The sequence below is a fragment of the Astatotilapia calliptera genome, chromosome 13 (genome assembly GCF_964374335.1).
Source record: "Astatotilapia calliptera chromosome 13, fAstCal68.1, whole genome shotgun sequence".
NCBI classification, from domain to species: domain Eukaryota; kingdom Metazoa; phylum Chordata; class Actinopteri; order Cichliformes; family Cichlidae; genus Astatotilapia; species Astatotilapia calliptera.
Window position 1 is genome coordinate 17,235,354 of NC_137434.1, and position 11,338 is coordinate 17,246,691.

General features: G+C 38.4%; 1 protein-coding gene across 2 annotated transcripts; it reads left to right on the forward strand.

Annotated features, from left to right (window-relative positions):
* The first annotated feature begins 4,155 nt into the window (after positions 1-4,155).
* On the forward strand, positions 4,156-10,878 carry chst3a (carbohydrate (chondroitin 6) sulfotransferase 3a). 2 transcript variants are annotated; one of them, XM_080288218.1, is made up of 4 exons: positions 4,156-4,602; positions 6,546-6,702; positions 8,378-8,914; positions 9,182-10,878. In XM_080288218.1, the coding sequence occupies exons 2-4, from the start codon at positions 6,560-6,562 to the stop codon at positions 9,876-9,878; spliced, it is 1,377 nt and encodes a 458-aa protein (XP_080144344.1). In that variant the 5' UTR covers positions 4,156-4,602; positions 6,546-6,559; the 3' UTR covers positions 9,879-10,878. The 2 variants fall into 2 exon arrangements, with proteins under 2 accessions (XP_080144344.1, XP_080144345.1); XM_080288219.1 differs by lacking the exon at positions 4,156-4,602 and having other exon boundaries at positions 6,427-6,702.
* The last annotated feature ends 460 nt before the right edge of the window (positions 10,879-11,338 follow it).

Here is an 11,338-nt window from a genome sequence, read left to right on the forward strand (position 1 = left end):
TTATGCCTGATGTATGTTTATAGATAGCCTTTTATATCCACATTTCTATTGCATAGCTATCTACCATCTACTTTATAAGCTCAAATTGCAGACCAAAAAACAAGAAGGAAAAAAAATCCCATTTGTTTTTCATTGGCAGATGTTATATGTTTCTTCCCCACTTGGAAAAATAGGTCAAGTATACAAATGCATTGTTTAATTTCTATGCATACCATTAAAACACTTTGCATGAAAGAGGATTTACACACGTGAATAAAGCATTTCAGCATCCAGTCTCGTGCTGATATTAAATCTACTATATATAATCTGAGCTTTTGTCCTAGAACTTATAGTGGATAACATGTTCTAAGTGTGTGCGTAATTCACGAATGTTTTCACTCAGAAAAACACAACACACAGATGCAGAACATCAGGAGCATCAGTACAGTTTAATATCACTGACCTCTGACAGCAGTTAAATTCTCAGCATATATGATGAAAGCTTTCAGACTGGGCATGTAAATATCCAGCATTCAAAGAGATCAATCATTTTCATGCCTTTTGAAACTCTTACACAATATACTTACTGAAAATGGTCACATGTCAAGTTACTTCTGTGTTGGTACTTAGGGTCATGCCTCCAGCTTTAATTTTTGTAATACTGACGGATGGCATGCATTAAACCACTGTTCTCTAATCTGTACACATGTGATGCATGGAGCCTAACTCTGGTAATATAAACTACATCAGATGTAAATATGAAGCACAGTTAGCACTTACATTGTGGTTGTAAAAAAGCCCAACTGAGTTATGGCACGTAACATTATGTAGGTTCAAAAACAAGTACTTTATATGTGTGCTTATATTTAATAATAGTCATATGAATGCTATGAAGGTTTTTATATCTTCCCAATGATGAGTGTAAAAAGTATGGCTAAAAGTTCACTCTTTTATAGTTTCTAGTATTGTGATTTCAATTATTGTGACATATGTGATAAGCTTCTGATTGTTGGTGACAGACCATAAGGATGCCCAAAGGAATTTAGGGCCATGCCTAATCACTAAGACTAAACCTGCCTCAGTGTAACCTGAACCATTTGTACTAGCTGCCAACAAATGACAATGATAAGCTTCCAGATGGGTCACATTTGTCATACCACATTTTTGAATGGGTTTGTGTTAACATAAAAGATTTAGCATCAAGATGAAACCATAAAAAAGATACATTTAAGGAATAAAGAGCAGCAGAAGACGAACATGTTGTATCACAAAACAATCAGGGAAGCAAACACAGCAAGAGAGTTCTTTCCAAAATAAAGGTCAAACATGGATTCAATCACTTATAGCTTCTGAATATGTGAAAAACACCTGCATGAAGAATCGTTCAAACCAAGTATTAAAAAGGGGAAGCTCTTTAAGTTTCATTATTTCTCCATAAAGTGTTACAGTTACACTGGATTTTTCTTTTCACATAGTGCAGCTACTGTCTAGTGACAAAAAATAAACCCTAAATTATAAAATGCCAAATGAAAACACTGATTATTTATTTACACAAAAGAAAGTAAGCAAACTAAAACTATAGCCGACTATTTTACAAAATTAAAATGATAGCTGAAGCATTTAAATACATTTTATTTCAGATTCCATGTAATGATGATCATATGACTGAATGTTTCTGCCATGAACATTTCAGCTTGTTGTACAGGATTAGAGTACATAGCTCATATTTAGAACACGTTTTTGGCCATTTATCAAGATGCGATGTTGACAGAGAGAGCTACATGTAGAACTAGTTTGGCTCTGTTTCTGTACATGTCTCTGAAACGTGAGAGTCTGGAAAAAGGACTAGTGAACATGTAGATATGTTTATCACTAAGACGAAGAATATTTTGGATTAATCTTGTTGGGTTTGAAAGAATCTCAAGCATACCAAAGATACACTCAAATCATATATTTTTATTCCCTGAAAACAAACTTGTGGGTTTATACGGTATCTGGAGAGCTTGATATGTTTAACATAAATTGATAAAATTCCAGTTAAAACAAGCTGCCCTTTCCCCCCTGCTTAAAAAAAATAAATGAAAGGAAAGTCATGTATTTACCTGGGCGGAAAAGGAGATTTACCAAAAATAGAAAGGGAAACTTTGAATAAACTGAACAGTACTTGTATCACTACAAGAGCACCTGTTCTCAAGCTCCCCACTTCAGCTTTGGCCCTTTGGATTATTATTGATAATCTCTAGTGTGGTTTGCCAAGGCCAAAGGTTTGCTTTCAGTCCTGGTCCACTCTAAAACTGGGTCATGCCTTTAATCTCTCCATCTACAGTATACTGTAGGTTAGCAGCCTTTCATTTTCATAAACTGCAGAATGAATACACGGCACATTTTTTTCTGCTGGAGTAACTGTGGACTAAAATGATCATTAGCATCTGCACAATAAGCAGTTTATATATAATCTATTAACATTTTATTTCCATATTATGGATGAGTCCTGACTACATTAAAAATAAATAAATAAAAGAATTTTTAAATTAAAATGAGGGTTTAGCAGTGAAAAAATATCTAGGAAAACAGCATCAGTAAAAAAAAAAAAAGTAGTATTCACAACAGTATTAAACTAAAACCTAAAGTAATGTTAATATATGCAGAAAAATGCACAAAATATGGGTATGGTGTGCTTACCTAGTTTGTTGTTTTCAGGGAATGAAAATATATGATTCTTTGGTATGCTTGAGATCCTTTTAAACCCAAAATGTTTAATGAGGATAACAATGCAATCTGACAAAAAAAAAAAATCACAATGAATTAAACACTTTAAGCCCTGACAGGAGCCTACGGAGGAGTTCAAACTAAGCATTTGCTCTCTGATGCACTGCTCCATACTCTGCTTTTACTTTGCTGCCCCCAAGTGGTACAAATCAGATGGTAAACACTACATGTAAAAATAAACAGGTCTGTTTATTTGGCGTGCGTTTGCTTGGATACAGTTTAGAGACAAGACAAAACAAAAACAAAACAAAACACAAGCATCTATCTCAAACAGTGGGTCAACTGTAGTAGTGAGTATCCAGCTGTTATATACTTATACAACCACATCTGTAGATGTGTTCTGGACCTTTTTGCCAGCATACACGTAACAATAATAAGAATAGCAATGTTTACCAGCACCCCACAGACAATGTGAAAGTACATTGTACACAGTACTGCATTATGATTCCATGCAAGTTCTTTGAAAATCGACCGGCTCTGTGAAATTGAGGCAATACTAACTAAATACACACACCTGCTTTTGTGACATGCTTGAATAACAGGAAATAAATAGCTTATGAAAGCTACAGCATCTGCAAAAAGCCTTTTTTGCTGTGCTCTGTTGTTTCTTGCAGTGTAAAGGTCAGCACTGCTCTTCAAAGTAGCAAGATAGGATGCTAATAAAACGAGCTGCTTAACCTACCCCTACCAAATATAGCTATACAGTAATCAAACCAGTGCAGCAGGATATACACAGGAGTACATCTGCAAAGTCTCACCTGTAAGAAATGAATTATTTTACACTGCAACAATCGAAAGCAAAGAGTGCTTTCTCGTTTTTCTTTGTTTGAATTATTTTCTTGTGGTCTACAGCAGAAGAATAGGCTCAGCTCATTCATTGGGAGTGACTGGGACAAGGACAAGATTAGAAATGAATATATCACAGGGACAGTTCAGGTTGAGTGGTATGAAGACAAAGAGAAGGGATGCTGTGATGGTTTGGACATGTACAGAGAAGGGATAAAGGATACGTTGGACAAAGGATGTTAAAAATGGAGCTGTCAGGCAGGAGGAAATGAGGAAGACCACAGAGAAGATTCATGCATACTGAAGGAGGACATGAAGGAGACTGGTGTCACAGAGGAGGATAAGATAGGGTGAAATGGTGGCAGATGATCCGGTGTGGTGAGCAGCTTAGTCATGTCATGACCACATTGACTGCAACTTAAAGACAAACATCAACAAAGTACATTTATTTATACATTAAATTTTTTAGGAGCTATTTCAGTACACAATAAGTTTTACTATAGCCCACTTTAGCATGAATGATTCGCGCAGCGCCACGAGGCTTTACCTCTGACAGGAGGTTATGTTAATAGGAAAGGTTCGTTGGAATCACGTGACCTTGCCAACCAACACAGGCTGTCCGGGCGAGAGTTAGGGGTGCTGTGAAGCGTGGCCAGCTCGCTCTTCGTGTCGTGGTGTCCAGCACGAGAGAAAAGTTGGAGAAAAAGTTTTGTAAGAGGAAATACTACGCTTTAACTATATTTAGGCAACACCGTGCTTAATTACTTTTATGCGGTTTATCGTTTCCTCTCTTTTTGCTTTACTTTTTTAAATCAGTCAGATTTCATTTAAAAAAGGATATATATACATATGCTTTCGCACTGGTCACTCTTTTTAGTCTTCGTATATCAATGTTTCTGTACGAAGCCTCTGTGCTACATCTGGTGGAGGAGAGCAGCCCGAAACCGGGGATAGTACAATGAAGCCGTGCGTCCATCTCCGAGACAAAGCAGCAGGATGCTACGAAAGGACGGTATTTCTCACAAATCAGGGACATTTCACTTGAACTCACCAAGAGGCCAAACAAAGGTTTGTAAGACACACCATCTGAACATCCCCGCTTCTCATTTTAGTGGCTGCAAATCGCGAAATGGTTAAACAGCGCATATGCAGAGCCGTCGAATCGCACGGGCTTGTAAACATCCTCTTCCTTTTGCTAAAAAGGATGTTGAATTGAGTTTGCTAACCTATTGTTTCAACCTCAAATGCGCGGTTTGTTTTCTGTGATGACAGCAGAAATATGCTGCAATAAGCTGCATTTCCGTTTAGCCCACTTTCCATTACACATATCAATTTCTTATTTAAATAAATCGAATATATGAAGGAATAATGCTTTGATTCCTGCTCATTATATACTGTATTAATACTGTGCAGAAGTATGCAGTAGTCTGTATTTATTCTGGATCAGTAGATGGTACAAATTACACTGAATTAAAATCCCCCTCCCCCATGAACGACTGCCAGTGCCATAGTGTTGAGCACACCACACATAGAGGGGTGCAAGTGTGAAACAGTGGTAAACAGTGAAATTAAAGTCAGTCAGTTACATAGAAATAATAACACCTGTGCAAACTATAATGGCTCTCAGTATTTGCCTATAGCACCTTATTGTTTACACTTGCACTCCTGCAGGAACAGCAAATCTTTCAGTGAGACTTTTTGGCTTTTAACATCTCCATGAGATGCTGCTCGGAGGCTTTGAAGGCAGCCATTAATGTAATTTGTAGTGAGATGATAAACAGAGTGATGTGTGTTTCTGCCTGAGCAGATAGTCAGATTTGCCAAACGCTCCAGTGACTCTTGAATATGTAAAAGTGCTCATCTCAAGCGCTTCAGCCTGACAGTTTGACGGCTTTGCCGTATTAAACTAAGATAATTGGGGGATATTTACTCACGGAGCACACAATCATTTCACAAACTACTTGAAAATTGTATTTTTTCCTTTAATTATATGCTTTGTAGAAATTATTCACTCTCCTGACAGGACCAAATGGCATGTGCGTGCGTGTCTACATTTCTTTCTCAGCAACACGGAAACGGCATTATTCAGAGTTAAGAAATTTGTTGTGCTGAATGATTTCAATTAAAATTCATTGTCAATATGGTTAACTTGTTTTCAGAGGAGCACTATGACACCAGTGTGGTATGTCTTCCTAACTGGTTTTCCTTGTTATCCATGCCAGCACAGCTCAATATTCCCAAAGCATGGAAGGATTACTACTTTAGCTAATGACACTGAATAGAATTGGAAAATATCATGCTCCGACTTACCCAGCTGTCTATGCTGATAAATTAAAAAAAAAATTGAGAGTTAGAATTGAAGATTACTGAACTGAAAACCTGCTGAGGCTTGTGTCTTAAAGGTTACTCCACGGCATGGGAAAGCTTTTGGTTTCTAAGAATGACATGCTGGTGATAAGATGATGATAAGATGACCCAATTCATCAACAGAGACAGTTATAATATGTGTAAAGCTCTACTCAGTTTCCCACGATGTCTTGTATTTGGCTTAATGCTGAATTAAGTGTTAAAGGACTACTTTGCAGTCAGACTGTTTTAGCCCCTGTACCTCCTGTTTTTGTCCCCCCCCCCCCCCTTTTTTTTTAGCCTTTATTTGACACATGCAGAGTGAGACAGATTTGAACCCAGGCCTCGGCTGTAGGTCTCTGTTGCCTGTTCCAACATTTGTCTTTGAACTTATGCCATTCTCCAATCCTGGTGAAAACCAATAGTGTCATTTTCTGTTGCTCTAAGAAATAAGACAAACAAATTTGTAAAAGCTGTTGCTGTTGCACAAGCACCTCAATATAGTTGAAATGTCAGAGCAGCACAAATGCAACCACATATTGGTTAGAGATTAAAAATAGACTGGTTATGTTTCGGTTTGTCTTTAAGCACTAAGGAAGCTCTGTGACAAATAGCACAAGAACTAAGATCCTATTTTTATTTGTCTTTTTTTTTTCTTTCTTTAGAATGAAGCCTCTGCATGACAAGCTATGACCCAAAGAACAGCACTGTAGAGCTCACATTGCAAAGGGAAGACTTAAGAATGAAGACCAAGTATGCAATCGTCTTTATCTGTATTGTGGCCCTGGTCATCATTGAAAAGGAAAGCAACATCCTCTCTAGGTAAGAGTATGGAGAAGAGTGTGTAATAATCTGCTAAATTTTATATTATATTTGTGCAAATCTGAGGAAAGCTAAAGGGATCTTGTACTTTTTGGGAGGTGTGTTTCCTTTCTTACCAATAAAAATACATATTAAGACCCAGCAGTCTACCTTAGCTTAGCTTGCCTTGATGTAAAGACTTCAGATGTGGTGTTGCCCTGCCCAGATGTGCTTTCCAAGATGTTTCTGTGCTTCAGATGAATGCACCTTCTTGATTTAACAATCATAAGAACAATAATCTTAACCCTAAAGCAGCATAAAGCCGGGGAGGATATAATTCTCAGGTGTGAGTTGTCTCACAGGGAGAGTTTCAAGCCTTTATCATATTAAGCTTTTGTTTCCATGCTGAAGGTTTTTTTGAGAAAACTGTGTTAAGATAATTATGAAAAGATAGATAAGATAGATAAGAAACCCTATCTAAAAAAGATAAAATGGTACAGTGTCAAGATGTGTAGAGAGTAAGGAGCCAAAAGCAGGACTCAAGGTTGTCAAAATAAAAAAAATGAAACATTTTTTAGGTCAAAGGGAAGAAAACTGAATTCAAACAGGGATCACGCCAGAGTAGATGCAGGGACACTTTCAGCTGGAATCAAACCAGTGATCTGAGGCTTGCCAAGAAAATGTATTAGCCACTTCACTGTGAAGGCACACACACAAAAGAAGGACAAATAGACAGAAATATAAAAATATACACTGTAAGCGCTGGTAGGCCAGAGGAGGCAGACTTGAGGACAAGACACTGCTGAACATAATTAACTCAGATTGAATGTCGTGATGCATGCTCAATCATCCAGGTAAGTAAATTCCAAAAGGTTGAGTCTGTTCATCTGGACGTAGCGTTTTCAGTGGGAGAAACGTTTTGGCACTCATCCAAGTGACTTCTTTAGTCTCAGCGGACTGCAGGTGTCCCCAACCTTATAAACAATACATTTGCACAATGACTGAAACCAGCACCACTGACGAACAGTGGGCTGTGAGGTTAGTTCATTGATCATTAATATGCAAACTGTCATGACCATTGATCAACAACCCCATTGATCAGCGGCCATTGATCAATGGCCATGAGTACCATTCACAGATAGTTGGGGAATGGCTGCAATCACAGCATTGTAAGATGGTGAAAGATCTATCCTTAGGCCGCCTCCTCGATTCAGAGATGGTCTTCTCTGAATCGGTCATCTATGAATCAAGTTGGGGGCCAAAGGGTAGATCTTTAGGTAGGTTTGCTTGGATTAGCAGTTGTAAATATTTTGTGTTATTGTACTGTTGTGTGTTTTAGTCATGTTTTTGTGAAGGAAATTTATAATTTCTTTTGTTTTAATTTGTTATGTACTTTTATTTTGAAAGGACTGGGTTGTAGTTGTACCATGCTTTGGAAGGTGGCCTCATGTGTCAGTGTCACTGATAACTGATCGGGGTTCTGCCTTCCTGTAGGCTATATACAGATATATATCTTTTTACCTTATAAAAATCCTCTGTGCCTCAAAAGTGCTTTCACCCTTGCTGGTTGTTTTAGTTATAACTCAGACATAAATGCAACTATCAGCTAAATAAAATATATAAAAAAAAGAATAAAATGTAACACCTTATGGTTTGCCAATGGATATTTTATAATGAAGTCTATTTATCTTGTCAGGGTCTCTGACAGATTGATCCAGAGGCAGATTCCGCAGCAGCAGGATTTCAGCAACATAACACAAAAGGGCTCCCTGATGGCACTCAAAATGCTGCTGTCGCGACTCTCTGGTACAAAGAGGGATAACTCAAATTTCTCAGAGGAAGAAGAGGAGGAAGAACTAGATGATTTGGGGACATACAGCTACGCCGGTGGCCGTAAGCACGTATTACTCTTGGCCACCACACGGACAGGTTCCTCATTTGTGGGGGAATTTTTTAACCAGCACGGGGAGAACATGTTCTATCTGTTTGAGCCACTGTGGCATGTCGAGCGCATGCTGACCCCGGCTGCAGAGGCAAACAATGGGACAGTGTTGTCGGGAATTTACCGAGATGTACTCCAGGGGCTTTTCCTGTGTGATTTCTCACCTCTTGAGAAGTTCATCTCTCCCCCACCTCAGGACCATGTCACCCCATCTCTTTTCCGCAGAGAGTCTAGTTTATCACTCTGTGAAGAACGGGTCTGCAGTCCTGTAATCAGAGATGTTTTTGAGAGGTATTGTATAAGTTACAAATCCCTGTGCTGCTAATCAAGCCTGTAATCTTTATTTATGCAGCTGCAAAAGGAAGGCCTGATGGTCATGACACTACTTTAACACTAAGCTATCGTCTGTGTGCCTTATTAATAATATTCCCAATGTTCTTCTGCATGACAACAGAGAAAAAAATATTAATTTAGTATATGCATGAAATATTAATATTCCCACTATTCAGTTTTGTAAAATGCTTTTTATCATTTAAAAACGTTATGGTCTTGTTTTAGGTATCACTGTAAGAGTCGTCGCTGTGGGCCACTGAACCTAACTCTTGCATCTGAATCCTGCCTTTCCAAACAACACCATGCCATTAAGACTGTTCGTGTGCATCAGCTGGACACACTGCAGCCTTTGGTAGAGGACCCTCGCTTGGATATCAAAGTTATCCAGCTAGTTCGAGATCCAAGAGCTATCTTAGCATCGCGCATGGTGGCGTTCTCTTCAAAATATCACACGTGGAAGGCCTGGGCGCAGAACGGCCAGGTGCCCGAAGATGATGAGGAGGTGAAGAGGCTCAAAGGAAACTGTGATCACATTAGGATGTCTGCAGAGGTTGGACTGAGCCAACCTCACTGGCTCAGGAACCGCTACATGCTGGTCCGCTATGAGGATATCGCCCTCTACCCTATGCAAAAGGCAGAGGAGATGTACAAGTTTGCAGGGATACCATTTAGTTCCCTGGCCAGGGAGTGGATACTGAGGAACACCCAGACCACACAGAAAGCCAGCGGGATTTACTCCACTCAGAAGAACTCATCACAGCAGGCAGAGAAATGGAGATTTACAATTCCCTTTACATTGGCTCAGGTAGTTCAGAGAGTGTGTGGACCCACCATGAAGCTGTTCGGGTACAGATTTGTGAATGATGAAACGACACTGACCAACAAGTCCATTAGTTTGCTTGAGGATAGATTATTTAATTAATCAGGAGGTCAACATACAGCTGTGAAACTGCACAATACTGCATGGCATGCAGTGCATGTGAGCCAGCAGAAGCAATTACTGTTCAGATCAAAACTGTTAAACAAAGGTGCCATAAAAATACAAACAAAGGTGCCTCACATGTAGGCCATACAGTAAGATGCTCGCCAATGATGTGCCTCATTGAAATAATGAAAAACTACTTGATAAAGGGAAGTATTTATTTGCATACTGTGTTCACTGAGTAGCCTGAAGATTAAACTTTGTTTCATTCTCTTTATTTCATTTAGAAATGAAACAAGCATTGATATCAAGGCCAAATGTGACAGATTATTGTGTAGGATTTTTGTTAAATCTTCATGGTTGAATTTCATGTTACAAACTTAAAGTGAAAGTTATGTGCATATGTTATCTAAGGGAAATTTTGTCTTAGAGGATCCTAAGACCTTTTCTTAATAACACCCAGTTTGGCTGGTTTCATGTTTTTATACATCAGCATTAGTCTAGGCATTTGCTAGAGTTATGTTCGAGTAGACATGATGTGCTGTGATAGAGTTTTACAAATCTTACTCAGGAAAAGTATGTTGTGTCTCGATGACAAGCATTGATATTTTCTCAACAGTGTGCCGTGTAAGAGAATAGGTTCTTCTTTTGAAAACTCTGAGATTAGAGAAGATAAATTAAGATTTATTTATCAATTTAAAGATGATATATGAGAAGTAGTAACACTCATATATCTATATGAAATATCTACTCAACTATTTTTTATTTTATTTTTTTTATTTCTAGCCAGCAGCCTTAACTGCATCTGTATTAAAGTATTTCTCACTTCTCTAAATGTCCAAGTAGGTTTTGTTTAATTTTGTTGCTTGCGTGAGAGCTGATCTGTTCTTATGTTGGTCATTAAATGTAAGGTTTTTTTTGTTTTCTTTTAAATCACACAACAACTCAAAGTAATAAAATCACCCAAAAATATTAAGACCTGCAGAATCCACCCTGTAAAGATGTGTTGTGTTTTGATATGACCTGTGTAGGTTCACTCACTGGCCAATTCATTTGGCACACTTGTTCAGCTGCTTGTTAACACAAATATCTAATCGACCATTCACATGGCAGCAACTTGATGCATTTAGTTATGTATGCTGAAGTTCAAATTGAGCATCTGAATGGGGAAGAACGGTGATTTAAGTGACTTTCATGCTGTTGGTGCTGATATGCTGGTCTAAGTATTTCAGAAACTGATCTGGGATTTTTCCAATAACCATCTCTAGGATTGAGGGGAAATGATCTGAAAAAGAGAAAATATCCAGTAAGCTGCAGTTCTCTGGAAGAAAATTCCTTGTTGATGCCAGAGGCCAGAGGGGAATGGCTGACAGGCAGATAGGAAAGCAGTAGTAACTCAAACACTCATTGAAGCCAAGCTATGCAGAAGAGCATGTGGAAAACCCATCGAATCTTTAAGC